At 38.9% G+C, this 22307-nt stretch overlaps 1 protein-coding gene across 1 annotated transcript in view; it reads right to left on the bottom strand.

The window, feature by feature from the left end:
- Positions 1–8274: 8274 nt before the first annotated feature.
- fstl4 (follistatin-like 4) overlaps positions 8275–22307 on the bottom strand; it is a 200932-nt gene continuing 186899 nt past the window's right edge. Inside the window, exons 14-16 of the mRNA XM_005727726.1 lie at positions 18136–18243; positions 12724–12833; positions 8275–12528 (exon numbers count right to left, since the gene is read on the bottom strand). Coding sequence (XP_005727783.1) covers positions 11829–12528; positions 12724–12833; positions 18136–18243 — 918 coding nt within the window. The 3' untranslated portion in view covers positions 8275–11828. The remainder of the gene's footprint in view (positions 12529–12723; positions 12834–18135; positions 18244–22307) is intronic.

Raw genomic sequence — 22307 nt, 5'->3', positions numbered from 1 at the left:
CATCCTTCAATTTCATCATGTTTTCCTATGGTTAACGATTCATTCACATCACAGGCGAGTCTCTGCTTAAACTGGGTTTATGATCTCTCATAGATCTCTTATAGATCTTTTATAGATTATGTTCAGTGTGGGAATAACAACCAAGATGAAGAATCAAGTACTTCTAGTATGAGCTGCAACAATTAGCTGATTGCACAATGAACCAGTTAAGATCGAATCAAGCAAACATTTAGCTTGTTACTGTATTAAGGCAATATGAGCCTAACTATGTTTATTATTATACTTTAAAAAAAAAAAATTAATTCAGTTTTATCCATAAATATTTACTTTATTTATTTATTTGCTCAAAATTTTTTGTCTTTTCTGAGAAGCTTCAATGGTAATAGACATGCTGGAAAATATATTACTCTTACTTCCTGACCTTGCACTGTCATTTGTGGAAAATACATGTGAAACTGCTGATTTCTTCTTGCTGTGACTGCGAGGGGCTGTGGCTCAGGAGGTAGAGTGGATTGGGAAGGTTCGTGGTTCAATCCCTGGCTCTCCTAGTCTGGATGCTAAAGTATTCTTAGGCAAGACACTGATCCCTAAGTTGCCTCTGATGCCCCTCAGAGTGTGTGTGTAAATATTTGGCACAAGATACTTAGGTACCGTATTTTTCAGAATATAAGGTGCACTTAAAATCCTTTAATTTTCTCAAAAATCAACAGCACACTCATAATTTGGTGTGCCTTATGTATTAATTCTGGTTGTGCTTACTAACCTCAAACCGATTTTATGTGGGACATGGCGCTCAAAAATCTGTCAAAATGTTCTAGTAAAACCTTGGTAAGCTACGAAGCCGCACCGCTCGATGGATTGTCGGAGCATTACAGCTACCGTAGTCAGGAGCCTCGCGGAGTAATACGTACTGTACTTCAACATAATATTATGGTGTGTGTATAAGGACCCCAAAATGGCACCCGAGACATGCTTACAAAGCGGATTTCAAACTCGAGGCTATCAGTCACGCAGGAGAACATAGCAATAGAGCAGCTGCAGGAGAATTCAACATTAATGAATCAATGGTACAGAAGTGGAGGAAGCAAGAAGATGACCTGCAATGTTGAGAGTTATTGTGAATGAGTTTAATAAAGTTTGACTTATCTGACTGTTTTGTTTCGCTTAATGCGCCTTATAATCTGCTAAGCCTTATGTATGAAAACAGACCAATTCATTGATATTGCGCCTTATAATGTGGTGCGCCATAGAGTCAGAAAAATAAGGTATACACAATGGTCAAGGTCAAGGTAACTTTATTTATACCCAAAGGCAAGGTAAATTTGCTTTACAGAAAAATGGCAGCATTTGGCATCCCTTTAACAGCATTTGGCATCCCTTTACTCACTCACTGCCGGTCGCTGCGTGCGCATGCGCCCATAAGTGCTTGGGTAAAGAAAGCACTTTGAGCACAAATTGAGAAGAAAATTGCTATATAAGTTGATTGCTTTAACAATAATTGCTCTACATTGTGATTGTCTATTACTTTATCAAGGCTTAATCTGTTTTGGGTTTGTGGTACCCTAGTTAAGGATGATGCTGTGAGTTTGTCACGTTAGCTTAAATAAACCTCAGACTGTGGACTCTCTCGAAAGCTGTAATAATCACTAGATCTATTTATTCAAGTTACACTTGTTGTTTGAGGAAGACAGAACTTTCATTGGTATCTTGTTGTATGGACCAAGTGGAGGAAGAGATGATGAGTACTGGATCCTTGTGGAGCATGAGGGCAGGATCATGGAGACATTACTGACAAACTTCACTGCACGTAAAATGAACATGAGTTGCATTACTATGTAATTAAAAATCTGATTGTTCTAACTCACATCTACCACATTCCACCATTCACTGGCAGACAAATATGTCTGATCCCATGCAGTGGGGTGATATTTGAGTGATATTTGACCCAGGCCTGTTTTCCTGTGGGATTGCTGTGGGGTGTTTGCAATCTTGTTAGTGTGAATGAAATTCATCCAGATGAGTCTGCTGAGGCAATTTAAGGTTTGCTGGCCCTCATGAGCTCATGAAGGCACATTGATGATTATGACTTTGCCACATAGGAAGAGACATCCAAGACTTTAATATAAAACAACTAAAACGAAGAATAAAGAAGTTAAATATCTTTATCGAAAATCATGATTGTAAATATCTGCACTACAGTTATTTCACCATGTTATAGTGATTTGTAGCTTTGGCAACTAAATTTTTAATTTGCTTTTCTTTGTTTGCAAATATTAACTATATACTTAAACTGTTTCCATATCAAGCCCCGGTTAATCCTGAGGAGGCATGCACAGTTTAAATGCTGATTTTAGTTTAGCCTTGTGCATGGCACATAAACAGGAGTAAAATGATTTTATTACTTTTTTCCCGAGGCTCATGTGAAACAGTGTAACACTGTAACAGATGTAGACTTTGTGATGTGATCAGGATCTTTCCCATACTCTAGCAAGATGGACAGTTTCCCAGACTATTTCAGTCATCTTTTCCCTATTCCTTAGGGTGATTAGAAAGACTCTCAGGCAATGTTTATATTGCAAAAATCCCAAATGTCTGAAATATGAGCCCAGTTAATTTATATCAAATTAACCATATTCATTCAACTAGATTTTTATCATACATTGTTTCATTGTTTCAGTGTACATGTAGGTGTCGTAGTCCCTCAGTTGTCCTTGGCTGTCAGCTCCAGGTTTTGTTTTTCTTTCTTTCTTTCTTTCTGTCTTTCTCCGTTCTTGTCTCTCTGTACTCGTTTGTTTGTGTCTGTGTTTGAGGGCGGGACTCTTCACCGAATCCCGCCTCAGGCCGAACACACCTGTGCTTTCTGATGACCTTGCCAAGAAGTCACTACTTAAGGTATTGGCTGAGGATCAGTCTTCGTTGAGCTACTCAGTTAGTTAAAACCCCGGCTCCTGCTTCTTTGTGTGTTTTTTCTCTGCTTCTGCATCTATAGATTTTTACCATCTGTTTCCTGAGCACAGAATCCTGGATTCCATGGATCGCATGTGTAGATTTCCTTCCTCCCTGGAGCACAATTTCCCTTGTTACCTTGTGATTGTTGTATATATGTATTACTTTACTGTATAATACTTGCTGTGAACTCTGATCTCTTGAGTCCTGTGCATGTGACAGTGGGAGCATATCTCCAGGGTTTGTTTGCTGCCAGAAAGTTTTGAACGTAGTCAAGACAAAGATAAATCCTAGGCTGTGACCAGACACATCTTGACTGATGTACTTAAGGTCTTTAGATATTTAGGGACTTGCAACGTCATACATACTTACATCATACACCATACACTCAGGAACCTTTGGTTGATCAGGCCTTGACTTGTTCACCAACAGCTTTGGCACATGGACCATTTATCCTGATCTAAAGCCATCTAGAGATCCTTTGTCCTTTTGTGCCTGCATGGTGGACTTGAATGCTTTCTTTTTTGCAGTCCCTGTCATGTCGAGTACCATCAAGATGTTCCACACTGAAACCTCTGTACCCAAATATTTGTGAACTTACAGCATGCCTTCCAATCTCTCCTCTTACAGAACTCCACTGCATGTTTTTAAAATGTTTTCTTTCATTCGCCTCCTCTATGTGGTCCTCCCAGAGAGGACCATCAGCTCTAAGATGAGGACCTGCTTGGAGAAGACTGATGTAAGCACCACATCTGGACTCAAAGAAGTTTCCATTACATGCCAATGTTTTGGGAACTTGAACTGACCTGCAAATCCCAGTAGGGCTGCTTTATGTCTGCTCTTGGAAAATTTTTCATAGCTGTTGTCATCCAGTTCATCCAGCACCACCATAAGGCCAAATTTTAAATTTGATCCTAAAATTGGGATAATAGTTGGGTTTAGTTATACAAGACAGATTAAGTTATGGTACCACAACTTACTTGAACTGAGTTTTAAGTTACTGCCAGAGGTAATGGTAGGTATATGTCAAATCTGTTATATTACTGACACACCAGAGTGGCAAGTTTTGTGTGTAGTGCAGTGAAAAAGCATGACGCCTTTCAGAGTTTTTATTTTTTTAGCATATTTGTCACACGTTATGTTTCAGATCACCAAACAAATTTTAATGTTAGAAAAAGTTAACCAGAGTAAAAAAAGTTTCAGAAACCTTTGTCTCATCAGTCCACATAATATTTTCCCTCAAGTCTTCATCAAGATGTTTTTTGGCAAATGCAAGAGGAGTCTTTGTGTTCTTTTGCAGTGTTTTTTGCCTTGTAACTCTTTCACTGAATGTCATTTTTGCTCAGTCTCTCTCCAATTGTTGAACCATGAACACTGACCTGCAGTTCTTTAGATGTTGTTCTGGTTTCTTTTGTGACCTCCTGGATGAGTGGTTGATGCAATTTTGGTAGGCTGGCTCCTGGGAGCGTTCCTCACTGCTCTAGGTTTTCTCAGTTTGTGGAAATTGGCTCTAACTGTGAGTTGTTTGCATCCCGAAGCCTTAGAAATTGCTTCTTTTTTTTTTTAACCCTTTCCAGAGTAATGTCAATGACTTTGTTTTTCATGTTTTTCTTTAGACTGTAGCCCATTTCATTGCTTTTTGACATCTTTTTACCCTCCTTCACATTTTTAGACAGGCTCTGCTGAAGTGATTTCTTGATTTAACAGGTCTGTCAGTAATCAGACCTGGGTGTGGCTGGTAAAATTGAACTCAGCCTTCCAAAAATTTGGTTAATCCCACTTAGTTTGTGATTAGGGGGAATGACTTTTTTACATAGGGCCAAGTAAGTTTGGATACCCTTTTCGCATATTAGATGGAATCATCATGTGAAAACTGCATTTTTTATTTACTTGGGTTGTCATTGTCTAATATTAAAAATTTGTTTGATTTGAAACATTTAAGTGCAAAAAATGTGCAAAATATGCAGTGCACATCTATGACGCCAGTTAATTTTTCTTATAAACTCAATCCTGCTTAAAAACAGATTATTTTAAGTAGAACTTGTAACTTCTATAATTTTCACTTAGTTTATTTGAATTGCCTCAAAAAGCATTTAGGACAGACTGAGATATCTTTCCTCAGTGAGACTGTATCTCCTACCACCAACGGAGGTGGCTTGACCAGAACCTAACCAGATGTTGAAAGGTGTAAAATGCATCCATCTTTCCAAGACGTTTTTAGAACCTTTACTCAACCTAAAGGGCAACCCACAATTTTTCCTCTCTCAGTCATCCAGCTCACTGAACAGATTTTTCCATTTGATCAAATATAGATCAATCCACACTGAAGTGTCATTCCAGTTTACACACAGTTTACTTTTTTGCACCAGTCTGCTATGTCATCTTTTCAGTCTTCTGCTTATTTAACAAATTTTATCATGACGTTGTGCATTTAGTAATAGTGTATGTATTGACTCAACTGAGCTCCAAGTGTCCCTCTGGGCCTTGAAATTCATTGTAAACGTGTAAGCTCTGTCAGTCTATTTTCTTTGTTGTTAATACCGCTGTAAACATGGGTCCATGTGATGAGGCATCTGAAATGATACAGAACAAGCATTGAAACCTGCTATAGATCAAAAGGTCTTGAAGTTTCAATGTACCTAAACCAATTTATACTTTTTAATTTTAATATACTGGATAATGAAGTAGTGGCTTTTTGTTTGTATAACTGTTATTCCTGTAAGAAAATTGATTAGCACTGTAACCTACTCTCCTGGTTTCTTTTCTTTCTTTCTTTTGCACACGTCAGATTCAGATCCAGGTGCATTAACCTCAACCTCTGGACTGCAGGAGGGTCATTTGTTTTGATATTCATGTCTTTTGCAAACAGATTGTAATCAGCTTGGAAGACAACAGAGACACACGTATGTTTGTCCAAAGACAAAGTCTTATCTGGACTTTTTTCAGATACAAGTCACTTGAAATGGCAACTGAGAGTTTATTGTTGCTGTTTCAGTGAAATCAAAAGCAGCTACTAATTAGATTTATGTGGTCTTATACTTTTGCTGATATTTAAATGCAGCTAAAATATTTTTAAAAATGCATTTTAGAAATCAGACAATATTGGAATCAGATTATAAATATCAAGAAAATTCCCTCATATCCTCATTATTTGCAGATGTGTTTGCGAGCTATAATCCTCTTGTGGTCTTAGTGTCATGGTCCGTGGTCCGGTGTCGGTGGAATGCGTGATGCTCGGGTAGCCACACCCCCGGGCTGGGCCATCACCAGCACACCTGCTCTCCATCACGGTGACTACACGGAGATCTACTTAACCCGGCGCTGACGGATGCTCCACGCCAGTCCGTTAGTCACCCCCACGGTGGTAACCAGACTTTCGCTAAAGCGTGCATTCTCTTCTGGATTGGAACTGTGTTTTAACCTGCCTATTTCTGTCCAGGTTTTCTACTCGGCATCTGCTACCTGCCTGTCCTCCGGCTCAACTGGATCTCACGGTGCTCACCGGGCCCTTTCACCATTCCTCGGACTTCCTGCTCCTCCACGGACTGCCACACTTCCCTCCCGAGCTCCCACGGTCCCGTTCCACCGTAAGCCCACTACTCTAACCCAGTCCAGATGTGTTTTCCCCGCTTCCCGGCTCCCTAGTAATCATCTCCCCTTTTTATTGCAGCCTCCCGCCGTCCCGATCCCGGCTTCCTCGTGTCATTTTCCCCCCGGGTTTTTAGTTTTTGTTTTGCTCCCTAGTTTCCCCGGGTCGCCTTTTGTTGTTATAATAAAGTGTTTTTTCTGTTAGCTCGGAGTCTGCGCCTGGATCCTTTCGCGCCCGCGCACCACGGCCCGTGACACTTAGTCGGATAAACGATGGTGTCTTCCTTTCTTTTCTGATTCATAGGAAATTGAAGCAGGTGTGAACAGGATGGTAATTGTCTGTGTGATCAGATTCACTTAACTCACTGTTGTTTGGCTCCAGGAAGTCTTTTATTCTGTCTTTCCTCCCTTTCTGTCACTCTTGACACTGATGAAAAGCATATTGACAACGTCTCTCTGTAAAACCGTGTAGCAAGTAATGGCCATAGATTGTTGGAGCGGGTTGAGCACAGAAAGACAATAGATTTCATGATCTTATGCAAGAGTGAAGGCCAGCTCGATGCCACCTCATCAACAGGCAGAGCCATAAAAAGGCTGTGAAATGGGCAGGGACGGGGTGAATGTCACAGGCAGTGCTAAAGTCTGTCTAACCTTGTTAGCTACAAAGTTTTCAAGGTAGACAGATAAACAATAGGTGTGTGTTTTGGTGGTCTTATTTGAAGACTGAATAACATGGCGTTTACCCATGAACCTGTACTGTACGTAAGATTGTAACACTACCTATGACCAGCTTTGAGATGATCAAAGGCCTCAATGATTATAACATTTGAAGTTCAACACATTGGACATGAAAACAAGGAAGAACAAGTGCATTGTTCATACTGTTCAGATTTGTTATCTCACTGTGTATTGTTTTGAGTGCATGAACACTTATACAGTATCATTAGCACTGCTAATGTGATACCTGCAAAATCCAAAGATTACAATGGATTCACTGTCTTGTTTATGTTCAACCAGCTAACTAGAACCATAATATACGACATTCATATGTGTGAACTAATATATGTGACTGAATCAGCTGATTTGGATGTGTGAATTGGCATGAATATTTCCGTGACTACTACCAGCCTCAGCACGTGTTAAGCAGCACACTTAAAATCTTCAGCAATCATGGAAACAGAAGGTCAAAAAGAAGGAAAAAAGGGGATCTTGAACTTATGTCTCATAGTTCATGCAACCACTGCCGCCTTATACAGACTTTAAAGTGAAAACACTCAGTGATCACATTTGTTAAGCAATATGAAGTGACCACTGTTGAATGAGATAACGGCAACGTACTGAGCCTACTAGCAGCTGCTGGCAATGTGTGATTACAAATAATCTGATTTGATAACCACCGAATGACCAGAAAACACCCAAAATGGGTATCAAATGGGATTTCAGAATGCTTGAGTCTATTTGTAATGTAATTCATTTTTATACTTGGCACTTGGACAGAATAATATAGAATATAGTTCTAATTACCAGCAAATTTGTGGCCATGTTCACATGCAAACCAGGTTAGATGCAAAAAAACAAACAAACAAAAAACCCCCCCAAATTGATATTGACAAAGATTTAAAAAAGGGGGAATTGTGAAGCGCTATAAATAATCAAATTAGTGCAATAGACAAATTAATTAGCTAGCTTATCCCAGTTTCTAACAGTAATGAGGTGAAAACACACTTGAATGATTTTTACAATATATTTATTTCGATTTTTTTCTTACAAAACAATTCCCTCATAAACCAGAACACACAAAATGCATAAAGAAAACTGTACAGTCAGTTTTGTCATGTCTGAACGTGTTCTAAACATGAACAATGATATCTACAACAGTGGTTCCTATCAATGTCTATCACACCAAGCGGTTCAGCTCTTCAGCCCCTTACTTTAGGGTTAAAGGAGAGGTACAGAAATAGTCATGTGACACTGAAGGTAGATCCAAACAAACAACATAAGTGAGCCAGTTATGTAGTTATATCAGCAAGCGCAGGTGCAGTCTCTTTGTTCTTGCTCTCCTTGACTCTAGTAGCAATGTTTTACTGCTCAATCGACCTTAAGAGAAAAGCTGAAAGACGTGACAATGAGAAGACATAAAAGTGACTTTTATACAAGCAACTGTGAACTGTATGTGACTGTGAGAGATCACCAAGAGGTCCGTGATCATACTGGAGGCCTATTTTCATTACATGCATGTGTTAAGAGTTGTCAAATACTGTTTATTACTTGATTAGAGCCATTGGGAAGTGACTTTGGATGGGATAGTGACTTTAGGAAGCATCAGAGCCAGATTTATTCTTTTTTTTTGAGACAGAAAACTGGATTAAAAATTTAAGAAATTTCCATTAAAAGCATGATAGCATAAATGTATGTCAGATATATATTTATATATATATACGTATATTTTTCTCTCCTCAGTGCAACAGTGGTCTAGGAAACATCATTGAATCTTTGCCTTCAGAAAGTTAATTCAGTCATACTTTCATGCCGGAACGGTTTTCATGGCAGATTAGCAGCAAATACCGAAGTCACAAACAAGAAGGACGAATCTGCTTCGCTCCTGTGTTCTACCCTACACATTGCATCGCATTGGGGACTGGAGTAACAGGCACAACTACGTATTAGGAAAAATGATTATTATTTCATTTAGGTTGCAGATACACCACAAGACTCCATTTGGATTTACAGTAGTTTTTTCACACTCAAGCTGGTCTTTGACATCTTGGTAAATGACGTTTAATTATGTCTTTAATATTCACGGCCTGCCATTAAAAGGTCAGGAACTGTTGGATCTCAAAGGCTGTGAGCATTTGTGCTGTGATGACAACATGTACAAGATTTAAATTCACAAAAAATTAACAAAAATATTCCTTTTGCCACGTGATTAAGCATTGATCCTACTGTTTTGTAAAGTACTGGTTTTTGTTTGTTTTTTTAAACGTGATTTAATTACCAGCAACTCCACGCTGGGCTTCGTGCAAAGAATAATGCTTTTACCTACACAAATGTAAAATCTACGCTGTCACAAAGATCTTCAGAACACAGCTTCAAGTCCTGATTTTGTATTAGCAGCGTCTGAATTAATCAAATGTTAAGAACAGCATACTGAGAGAGAAATGCAGAGCAAATTAATTGAATAGTTGCCAAAGAAGGTCTCTAAAAAAGAAGAGGGTCATGTTAAACACCTGTTAAATATGTGAGACAAGCAGGCCAACTGTGGGAGAACGTTACAATTTCAGGTGTTTTTATAACTGATTATAAAAACTGGCACAAAGACCCTGAGGCAGCTGTTGACGTGAGACAAAACTGAACTTGTACCACTTGAAACTCACTGTATGAAAATATGCCTGAAATGTAATAGAACTGCTTGTCATGGTGACTCGATGAATGAACAACTGTTTCACACCAAGCTCATGTTTGATACTTATTTTAGTTACATTCAGTATCAAATGTAGAAGCATTGTGCGACTAGGTCAAATAAATGATTTTTATTTTTTTCTTCTGTGGCAAGTCAGACTGTCCTTACATAATTGGCAGATCTCAAAAACTTTTGATTTAATTTTTTTTTTAAACTTTATGTTCTGTATATTCCACATAACATCACATAAGTGCTTTTCCTAAAGTAGCTTACTAAAAGTCTCACAAAGACAAAAAGGCAAAAAAAAAAAAAATAATAATTACCCCCAAACTGTAGCCAATTTTCATCTACTATGTAAAAACCATCAAAAGTGCTGTCCAAGCTCTGCATTCATATATAGACTGGCACTTATATGAAAAGCCAGGAATGATAAGAGACTTTATGGTTCCAGTAATTTTTGATGGCATTATTACATCTGCAGAGAAGCCGCAGCGCTATATTGCTGCTAATGGATCATCATTATGATGATTAGTGCAAGTGGAAAATGTAGTTACACAGAAGCTGATGCAGTTCAACCACAGATAGGAAATATCTGCTATTTTGACAGATGGAGATTTGCTGGTGTTTATTCACTTGCTGCTCTCAGACAGACACTCTAGCCTTTTTAGTTCAAAAGTAGGAATACAGTGTTTAAGTAATAAACACACTTAGTACTTTTTGCAATTTGACAATTAATATTCCTGAAAAAAAGGAAAACTGTTTAATACAGTACATATTGCTGTCAAAATGTATCCCTACTTTTGAAACAGGTTGCAAGACTTTGAAATATAGAATATATTTTTGTGTACATGCGTGACTTCTTTCCAGAAAGTTTTTTCTCTCACTAATTACCAAGTGAGAAGTGTCTAGTCTACCTGACTTGTTTGATCTTGATGCACGGCTCTCTTAGGAGATCTACAAATGCTCACAGCCTGTCAGATAGCAGCACTGATGCTACTTTGGCTTGGCCTCAGCATATGGGTCAGTGTAAACTGGAGTCATTACCCTGAGGGAATCTGCTAAGTGGTATAAGTGGCATTTTCAGGCTTCACAGCTCAGAGCTGTACTGCAGGTTCAGAATAAATGTGAAACAGCAGGGGACAGATTATAACATTGCAAGAGACCAAAAGATCTACTTTTCATTTCAGGCTAGGCTTCCACTGCAACATCCATTGTCGACGGCTAACGGACCAATTGAGCTCTTTGGACAGACAATGTAAATAAGGGTATTACACGTGTATAAAGCCAACCTCTGCCAGCATTAGGAGAATGAAAGCTTTCAGAGGGAGAATACAGTACAATACCATGACAAAGGCGAGTAAACAGATGGTGGTGGTAGCTTTTAAAAGGACTCAGGACACGCACTCAGGACACTAAAGGCAGACGGGACAGACAGTTTGTGGTGATTATATGTGGCACTGGTGAAAACGACAAACATTGTTGAGATAAACAAAAACTGGAAAGCTTTTTAGTCTAAAAAAAGTGAGCATTGTGCATAGTTCATAGTTTGTTATAACCCCTCTTCAGGTATCTATTTGCTGTGATAACATGGAAGGAAGTGCAATAATGTACAATTCTGTATAGTTAAGTGCACATAGATCACTGTTGCACTGAACGGCATTGACACTTTCTCCCAATATAAATATCACAACAGATTTTCGGAATATTTTCTCAATTACTCTATTTTTACGTGTACTTTTGTTACAACAAACCCAGGCAGGTTTCTCTCTTGCTCAGTCCCAGGGTTGAGTCCACAACTTATGTTCACATAAATCTTAATAATAGGTAATTTGGCCTGATCTTTCCGTTTTCCCCCTAATTCTAAATCTTGTTCACTTTTGTTTTTCCTTGTCACTCATACCTCTCCAACCCAGACAACTGTGTTGCCTCTCTTGATGTCTGACACCTCGCAGTGCGGCGTTCTCTGTTTGCCATTAAGAACAAAGAGGGACTCAGCTGATGGTGTCACCAGATATTGTCCAAACAACCCACTGGAGACAACCACTCTGTTAGGGCCTCCCCAGGGCCAGGCTTGGGGGGCCAGGGGCTGCTTGAGGCTCCGGAGAACCTCGGTGTGGCCTGAGGACAGATCGGCAAAGAGCAGGTCCGTTCCTGAGCCCGAGGTGGCAACGGCCACATGCTGGTTGGACTCCGTGAAAGAAGGTTGAAAAACAAGATCAGAGACCGCCACAGGCTCGTCTATTTCCTGGTTCAGACTCAGCTCCCCTTGGAATGACACTGTCTGTACTATCAGCTTTGAGCTCTGTGGGTCAGGTGTCACAATGTAGCGCCCGTCTGGAGACACAAAAGCCTGGCCTGTGACATTGAGGTTTGGCCCAATCACGGCGTCTGTCACACTGTCGATCAGAAGCTGTTGTGGGGCGAGAAGGCTCTTGGTCTGGCACTGGATGAAGTAGAAGCCACTCAGGTGTGTGTAGGCCATGCTCACTGGGATGCAGCTGTTGTTCTTTAGGCTGATGGTCTTGACACGGTGAAGGGTCTCCAGATCAATCTTGTGAACCGCGGGCTCATTTTTGAGAAAGACAAAGGCAAACCTAAATTGGCAAAGTTCACAGAAGAGGTTAATAGCCTTTCTAGAATTTTTGTGCAGTGATTAATACACATCGAGGTTCTCATTATAATTCTCATTTGCTCTTTTCTCCTTTGCTTTAGTGGGACAGCTACGATGAGCGAGAGCAATAAGGTCACCTGTTTTAAGGTGAAAGGCTGCTAAATGGGTACGGATTTACCTCACGTGAGTGATGATGAGGTTAGTTGGAGGAATGAAGAAGTCGTTCACCCTCTGAAAAGTTGTACGTATGGCATGATGTACTTCACCCACACTGGCTTGAGGAATAACCTGTAGACAGTTCCAGAAAAATGTAAAATGAATACAGTATTTACTATCTAACACCAATGCAAATACATTATTTTTGTGGTTTAAACCCTTGAATGTTTTCAGCGTAATCCTTCAAAAGCCGAACTTCACACGGTCTTCAATCGGAATTTTCCTAATTAAGGACTATTTGAGATTTTTTAAAATTTTATTCACTCACTGATATTAAACATTTCTAAGATTTTGGAAATATACACTATGCACCTTTTAGCTATACAATTCACAGTTTAAAACAACACTTGCTAGAAAACTGTTTTCCATGCAACCACACAAATCTAATTAGAGTTTAGAATGGTGTGTTACATTTCACTGTCTTTGCTGCTGCTGTTGAGCATACAATGGGAAATAGGTTGGGTTGTAATTTCAGAGCAATATCCACATGGATTCCAGAAGCCATGGTTTCCTAAAAGAGCACTGCACTATAACAAGATATGCCTCACTAAACGTAATGGGAATTATGTAGGCTGACATGATCTTAAACCATATTATTGTAACCAAGAGAAACAACATTCTAACGAGTTGTTTAGGATTCCGATGTGTGATTATTGTACCATAACAACTGTTAAAGTAACCGTATACTTGCTTTACACCTATTCTTGCTAATCTTCTCTGGCAATAAAATTCAGAATACACTTTAAAATCCTGTTATTAACATATAAAGCTCAGCATGGACAGGTCCCTGCTTACATAGCAGAGCATCTTAGTCCTTATCACTGCAGCCAGCCTCTCTTACCCTGTAACCAGGGTCTCCTCACTGTAGCACACTCTAATTTTAAAACCAAAGGTAATCATCACAATCACAGTCTTCCTCAGCCTATCAGGTTAGTTCAGTCTCTGATTTGTTTTGCACGACTAACTTATACAATCACATTGTATAAGTTAGCTTTCCCTTAATCGTTTCCCCTTTATTTTGGGCCATAGTGGGCAACGATTTGTATGTATGGAAGTGTGCACCTTAGAATGAATGTCTGACTGTAGGGTTGTATGTATGTTTCTGGTTAGGTGTCCGTATGTCTGAACACAGATGCTTACTTTAGTTTGCAGCTTTTAGCCAAACTGTGAAGCTTTGTCAGAATGCACTGCTTCTATCTTCTGTAAGAGGAATTACTGTAAGGCTCATATGTTAGGTCTTAAGAATCAGAGCTTGTTCGGGTGACAGCCTCATATATTGTGAAACAGATAAACATCTACATTATAAGACTTGAGCTGGTGAAGCACGGCCCTATCTCAGTTCTCCGTAAAGCATCTTGATTAGTGATGGTTGTCTAAGAAGCACACACCACAATAAAAGCCCCATCTCTCATGTCATACAGCTGGCACTGAATCAGCATGCTTCTAAGGTGCTCGGAGAGCGCCTCCACTTTTGATACAGTCCTGATAAACCACCTTATCCATGAGACATGCTTCATCATGTATGCTGCCATGATCTGGTCAAATCTGCTTGTTTTCCTTCTCAGTTTGCAAACTCCTCTTTAGACACCTAGGAAAATGTTGCTGGAGAGCATACAGAATATTTTTTAAACTAGAAAGAGCTAAGTGTTAAATCGAAATGTCTACGCCTTCAACTCCGAAGCTAAACCTCTACCTGATGCCCGGTGGGGGGGGAAGACTGCATTTCTTCGTCAGAGCTATAAAATCTAAGGAAATAAAAATAGCAGTTTAAGTTTCTTTTGCTACACTACAGAAATACCCCTCAGAAGTGCTCTCTTTTCCCCCACTCTGCTGAATATCTCATCCATTTTTAACAAAACAGATCAGCCTGTTTCTCATTGCTTGCGAGACATGAAACAAGTCCTCATTAACAAAAAGTCATTACAACAGTTGCAGAATACAATGATGGGAGTTAATGAGGTTCAGTGTACTATTACTCATGTATTATTAGGCAACTCTGGTGGTTTGTGGGCTGCAGGTGTTTACAACTTAATGCCAGTGGCTTTCCTTTTGTTATTCTTCATCCCTCGATTTCATATTCATGTACTCAAGACCAAGACTAAGGCCCAGTTGAGTTTTTCTCGGCCACTGCCTTGCTGGCTTATCTGACACCTAAGGGGGATTTTTGAAGCTACTAACCAAGTAGCTTCTTGGTTAGCTTCTGCCTCTCTACAACATTCACTCTGCAGATGCCATGTGTAGTTTTTTTCTTTTTCATTCTTTTTCCAGCTACGTGATGTCTAAATTAGATGGCATTCTTCAAATACTCCATTATTTTTCCGCTAATTAAATACATTTTATGAGGCATTTTAATATTACCCCATGCAACTGCATTCATTGTGCTTTGCTAATACACTCTTTTAGAGTTACTAGTTGTTCCTGGAGAGCAATAAAGCACACCCCGGGTCCAATGAAACTAAGAAGATCATGATTAATGCTTCATGCAAGAACAGCTAAAGTTAATGATTTGCATTTTTTGACTCTGTGTTTTATATCATACATTTGTAAGACACAAACAATTGTTTATGTCAACTTCTTTTAATATGAAACAGTTGCTTGAGATTCTCTTACAAACATGATACAAATTTAGCGAAAATGAGCATTGAGAAAATTAAAAAAACATATACATTTTAATAAAAGAACCATCAAATTAAAGAGCAAAATATGTTTAGACTTGCCTTCCAGAAAGATATGTCAGAACGTTCTGAACTGATGCCCCTATGGGCGCGACAGTAATGAATCACTGCTGCAATAATTAAAATCCTCTTTTATTACTTTAATTGACAGTACTTCTAAAGAGATGACAGGAAGCAAGTATGGAGAGGGCAAAGAAGCTCAAGCCTCCTGTCAGACTCAAAATAGCTTCATTATGGTTAGTGGCAAGGGTGGCGGATCTATTTCAGAGGTAGTGGGTGTATGTAAAGTTTTGGGGAAAGTCATGGTCTGGGTCGACAGCAAGCAACCTATATGTGAGAGACCTTAAAATAGCAGCTTGGTTAAGGTTGGAAAATTAAAAGCAACATGTTTAATGGAGTGACGAATCAAGCTTCTTCATCTTGCAATCCAATGGATGAGTCTGGCAATTGCCAGGAGAACTGACTGCATTGTGCAAAGTGTAAAGTTTGGTGGACGGGGGATTAAAATACCTTTTATTAAGAGCATAAAAAAACTCATTTGATTTGGCCAGCCCAGGCTAAAAAGTTGCTATTTTGCTGTGTGTGAAAACACAAACAAAAAGCAACAAAACCAAAAATAACAACACAAAATCTATTTGTGTTTTAAATATCTTCTTAGCACATTAACACAGAATGAACTGACAGTCTGGAAGGCTATGACTGTCTATGCCCGGCAGAGATTCCTCCATTTGTCTTCCCTAATGAATTGACAATCACGTTCTCTTCAGTGCTTCTGCAGAATTACTGAGCCATCCTCAAACTTGGCTTCTTAAAAATGCTGCACACACTGAGATGAATGCACACCTGCGTGCAGCCGCACATCTCGAGTGCTCAAATTAACATGCACGAGCAGAGACACGCACTCATACACATGTATGATCTGCCGAAGCGAAGCGGTGCCTCTGGTAGCGACAGGCTGCTGCTGAACAGGTCAATTACATTCAGTCCAAATGATAATGACATTATCAGACCATTTATTTGTGGTGTGATCCATGTGGCCTCCAATCCATTATGCAGTTTGTCTGCAATTGCATTTTTTTGATTGATTCCTACCCTGTTCACTAATTATTCATTACTTCTGAACCATGGCAGGAAGAGGGGGAAATGAACAAAATGAAAAATAACAAAAATGCATTTTCTGCACAGCTGTTATGCAAAGCTGCTCTTTGTATTTGTTTCAAAATTAAAATAGGGAGAACCATGTTTTCTTCTGTGATGAAAAACATTGTTTGATAGAATTTTCTGCTGTTTTTAAGATTACAACTCTGATAGAAGTTCAAAACCACTGAGTGCTCCCCTTAAAACGGAATAACTACACAAACACAGATCTCCAGCTTATGCACCTACACTCTGTGAAGAAGTGCAAGCCTGAAGAAATTGGAAATCTATGCACACATATGGAGTCTGGCCATGTAGATTATAAATCAGTGGAAAACTGTTAAAACCCACGTACAGGCAGTTATCCTTTTCACTACTTTTTGATGCCAAAGCGTAGTGGCACCTTGTGATCCGAAAGAATCTAACATTAAAACTAAAAATAATGATGTAAAATGGACCCATTACAGTATCCTGGAGAAGTGTTATTCATAGAACCATTTCACAAAAAATTGAGAGCTTAAGAAATAACTGGAGTAGGGAAAAAAATCTATACTGAAAATAAGTGAAACACACGTAAATTTGACTGTATCATTATTGCACAGTCCTTATAAACGTCTCCAAATCATAAAGACAGAAAACAGGGCCGCACTTAATTACAATGCGGTCCCTTCACCCAAAGAGACAAAGCAGAACAATAAACATGTTATTGTCATTTACAGAGATTACAGTGCGATCCCTTGGTAGCTTTACTCATGACACTATCTTCCACCGATGCACATGCAAAACAGGCAGACCTAAAAATACCAGCCCTTTAAAAACAGCATCATCCTCCATCGGTGCCAGTTCTGGTCTCTTCCCTCCACCTTCTCGACCCTCTCTGCATCTTCCTCCCTATTCCCTTGTCACAACCCATCCCCTGAGGTGGATTAAATACAACCACACCTGTGATCATTTCTCAATTGTGAAGCCTCCAGCACCAGCAGCCCAAAGGGACGCTCGGCACAAGCCGACAACACCACAGCTGTGAATTGCTGTTTTGCTGGCTTGGTAAATGCTCTAAAACATACATAGATTAGTTTTTGTCACACAAATACTTATCACATAAACAAAGGACGCTGGCACACAAGTGTGCTCAATTAGTTATAAGCCAGGTTTTTCCTCGCTTGGTAAACTTTTTACAGCTAACGCAGATTATACTCTCCCAGGGAACGAATCAAGAGTTGAGAAATACACACCACCAAAAAGCTAGTGTAGACGGATGATAAAAAGCAGGTCTGTTTTGTAATTTTATAGCTGCTCTAAGCTTTGTTTTATGTTCGATGATTACAGTTCACTGATTAACAAGCGAGCCTGCGACACCGATGAGCTCTCTGTTCCTTATTAAAGAAAAGATATAATAGCCTGTCTTTTTTTGCAGACAGGAGACAAAACAAAGCACAAAATGCTTAAGTGTCCCTTTAATAGTTAATATCCAGTTCCCTCTCATTCCCAGAGCTGTAATTTAAGTTGAACCATTTAGCTTGTCTATCAAAAGTAACTGCTGCAAAGTACTTCACACTTACCTGAAGTGTTGGGTGGGTTTTGTCCATGTCCCCCCAGGTTAGGACCCACACCTGGTCATGTGATTTGTCATAAAGCATCTTTACTGGAAAAGGGTCTGTTGCAACAGCCTGCAGGACATAAAGAGAGTGTGGGAGAAAGAAATAATTGTGGGAAATTAGTCCTCTTTACTGGAAAGGAGAATAGCTCATGGTGGTAGAAAATGCAGAAGGGGCAAAACAAATATAACAAAAACAAACAAACTATTAATTATCAGATTAAAGACAATTTAGAGAACATCCTGATCCTTTCATTTCATTCCCAGCAAATGTTTTACAAGGCAGTCTCTGTGATAAAAGGTATCCTGCGCACTTTTTTGATCGCTGTTTTCACAACCAAAATGTTTTATCATATTATGGATGTAATGTGTTTCAAATGGCTTTACAATGTTTCACTGAGATTATAATAATAGAGTGCTGTTCCAGCAAAAAGGGGTGTAGATAGTAGACATACTATGATGGCAAACGCAGATGTGAACAAAGTAGGATTTAAAAAACCCTTAAAAATTGGCTTTGCAAATATACTAAAAAGAAGAAAAACTTGTTTAACACTTAAATCCTGCTAACTGCCAAACCTTTAAGAAGCTTTTAGCAACATGCTAAACGTTTTGCTTGAATACAATGGAGATAAAACAGGTCAGATTTTTTTAGAAGCAGTATAATCTGATCAAAACTAACTGAATCCACGTAACAGCTATACAGTACACATGATGCGTGGATTTGTGACAGAGCAGTATACTTGCTGACCAGAAAATCCACTCTGTAACACATAGAGTCAACAGAAAACTCTTATCACGTCAGGCCACTGACGGAGTGCAAAGGAGATAGGATATACAGATGTAAACAAAACCTGTATAATGTCACTGCTGAAGAGATTTTAGTTAAGGTATCTGACACACATCGGGTGACGAAAGCAGAAAGGAGAAGCAGTAAAAGAGGAATTGAAACGAGAGAGAAGGGAGAGGATGGGAATATACTAAACCTCAGATCTGTTGCAATGTCAACAATGAGGAGTAACACAATCCATTACCCTGCTTCTGGCTGGGTGGACAGGGAGCTGCTGACACCCTCACCAGTGGAGCGAGACCACAAGCTTTTTGTTCAGTAATGGGAGGTCCAGCCCTCTGTTCTGCACTGGTCAGCCAAGTGTCAACTCAGCATGTGCCTATGTATAGTATGAGCAGATGTATGTGTGTGTTGGTTTCTACATAATAGAAGCAGAGGTAAAGATGGGGTAAGGCCTAAATGCAGCAACCTGGAAGGCAGTCATTTAAAAGCCCAATATACTTAAGTGTTATTTAACGGTGGTCTTAAGGTCTGACTTGTTTAAATGATTGTTTTTACAACAAGATATATATATAAAAAAACTTCTTTGCTTATGAAGTGATCACACTATTTTCTTAAGGATAAAGAACTTGGGGTATGCTTGTTTTGACTTAAAGAAAAGGGATTGATTTTGAGAGCCAAAACCATCCAACGCTGCTGTGCTCTGATTCCAACGAAAGATAAGACGAAAAGGTTACGATGGTAAATCTCAGATATACATTTAAGCGTCCTATTTTTGTTTTCTTAGCATTTTGTTTTTTATTTTGACATTCTTTTTCTCAATCAAAATGGGATTTTGATGTTTGATTTTTTAGGTGTTTTGAACTTTACGCCACAGGAAATGAAATATCAATAATACATGCTGATTTTGTAATTTGTCTGTGGTTTGGTCTGCCCCAATTTTGGTTAAGAGAACTTTGGTCTAAAGAAATAAAATAAAAATAGATGATTAAGTGAACATTCCAAGTAGATATATCATAAGACCAACAAACACAGTAAGTATTTGTTTCAGGCAAGCACACTAAATATTATTATTCAAAATGTGTGTGGCAGCGGTTAAATTCCATGAATCACAATTAAAAATTCCATGAAATCAATAAAAAAAAATAAATCAGGCATATTGTTCAGTAGTTATTGTTCAGAATATATGTGTCCAATTTTTGACCTATTAGTAGAGTTGCATGGTTAGAGATGTGGACTGCAATCTGAACTGATTCCAAAACACTTCATAGGGCTGCCTTTCAGTGGCTCCACTGGCAGATGACAAAAGAAAAAGATATAGTAAAGGTTGACACATTTTACAGTTTTTCTGCATGTCTTTCCAAGAAAACCCCAAACACAGTGATAACAATCTAAGCTGGCTAGATGTGAAAGAGCTGTAGCAGCAAAAAACTTGAAACAAAGTAAATTTTTAATTCTAGATAGAATCTGTGCTGTAGATGATCTCCTGTAGGTCACTTGACAGCATCCATCACTAAAACAGAAGTACAAAAGCATATGGATGCCATAGAGGACCACTTCTATCATTCAGGAAACTAGAATATTGTTCAGCTCCTTGAGCAAAGATGATCGATCGGGTTTAGAAAAATGAAAATTCATAACAAAATCTTAAACGACAACTCTGTGCAACTGATTTACTGCAGCCTCAAAATGAATTTAAACTTACTATTTAAGTAACTACACAGAGGTTTTTGCCATCTGGCGTTCTTTTTAATTAGCGGATGTGCTGTTTGTCTTTGGACCCAATGGGAGGCTTAGCTGGCACAGGTCTGACACATCATAGTCAAGGTTAGATCCCTTTGTTGGGAAAGATAACAAATGTGCCATTTTCTTGCTTGGAACAGCATGAAAACCACGCTAGCCTCTGTCGTTGTAGCTTCTCCACATGTTTACAACCTTCATCCTGGTGTCTTTTGGGAATTTTTGGATGGGAGGGTTCAGAAACATATGAAGGCTTTCTAAAAAGTGCACAACTTTTCACTATAATAAGCAAATGATAAAGCACCCAAGAATAAAATCAGCAGTTTGGGCATTTCCTTTATTTCTGCTTTGAAATATTTTTCTTTTTCTTTTTTTTTTCCTGTGGATGGTAATGCTCTGAGGCTATACCATTGAAAACTTCAGACAGATATCATCTTTAAAAAAAGCAAGACCCATAGTTGATTGAAATTTCACTGTGATTCCCATTAAAGTTTCTTTAAAAGTTACCACATTTGAAGGATCTAGTGCATCTCCACTGACTCAGAAGTGAAGCTGTTGAAATGGTTTATCATTTCATGGGGTAATAATTGAAATTTAGGTATCAGGCAAAGACTTTTTTGTTAAAAACAAATATTTTAAATGCCTGTAAGCAGGCACATTGTAATGCACCCAGATGTCTTTGTAATTTGTGCTGAATGTTTTCCTTTTGACGCATTACGAGTATGACCACAGCATATCACCCAGTCTGTGCTGATGGAGATTCTTTTATAAGGTACTGCTTCTACTCCATGGTGCAAATCACAAATGTGCACCTTGAAGTGGTCACAAGAGCATGTCTAAAGACCTTACAGACAGGACATGACAAGTTTGACCACAGCATGCTGTGATGAATCTGGCAAGCTGAAATGAGGAGGCAAGCAGCCGACAGCGTGCACAAAAGGAAATATTGAGGGGAAAAGAGTATGCGTTTATGTGTGTGTGAAGTCCCTGAACTAACAACGCCAGTCTGTGTTTGCACGGGGACTTTTAAAGGAAAGCATACACATTTGTTTTAATGATCTGGTCTCTTAGTTTTAGTTAGGCTGTGTGTGTGTAAACACACAATCCTGAATTACAAAAATTACTGCTGCAGCATTTACATGGCCTTCCTGAATTGTGTGCAAAACCTTTTGATCACACCTAATATTTAGAACACCTCTATTGTTTCTTACCTATAAGCTTTATAAATACCATTTAAATACCATGCCATTTAGACATATACATACCATCTCATGTAAATCTTGAGGAGACTCAGATCAAATCATTGGCAGCGGTTACTTGGTATCAAAGAAAACAGGTCATATTATCACCCATTTCATACAGTTATTCTTCCACTGAGAGCATGTTTATACTTCAGATATTTATTTTCTTCACTCCTTCTTTTAGATAAAGTCCTTTCCAATCTTTTGCCTACAGCTCAGCTGTCTGACTGTCGGCTACAGACAATATAAACAGATCCTAGAGACAGGTTTGAGGATTTTGTTGCAGAGCACAGAAGACTTCCTTCACTTATGCTTTTTGGGATGTTTCTGAAAGGTGAGACATTGTTAGGACACCTTTCTAAGATTAGA

This window comes from Pundamilia nyererei, unplaced genomic scaffold (genome assembly GCF_000239375.1).
Source record: "Pundamilia nyererei isolate P.nyererei 1_Seehausen unplaced genomic scaffold, PunNye1.0 scaffold00026, whole genome shotgun sequence".
Taxonomy (NCBI): Eukaryota; Metazoa; Chordata; class Actinopteri; order Cichliformes; family Cichlidae; genus Pundamilia; species Pundamilia nyererei.
This window is presented reverse-complemented; position numbering and strand designations above follow the sequence as displayed.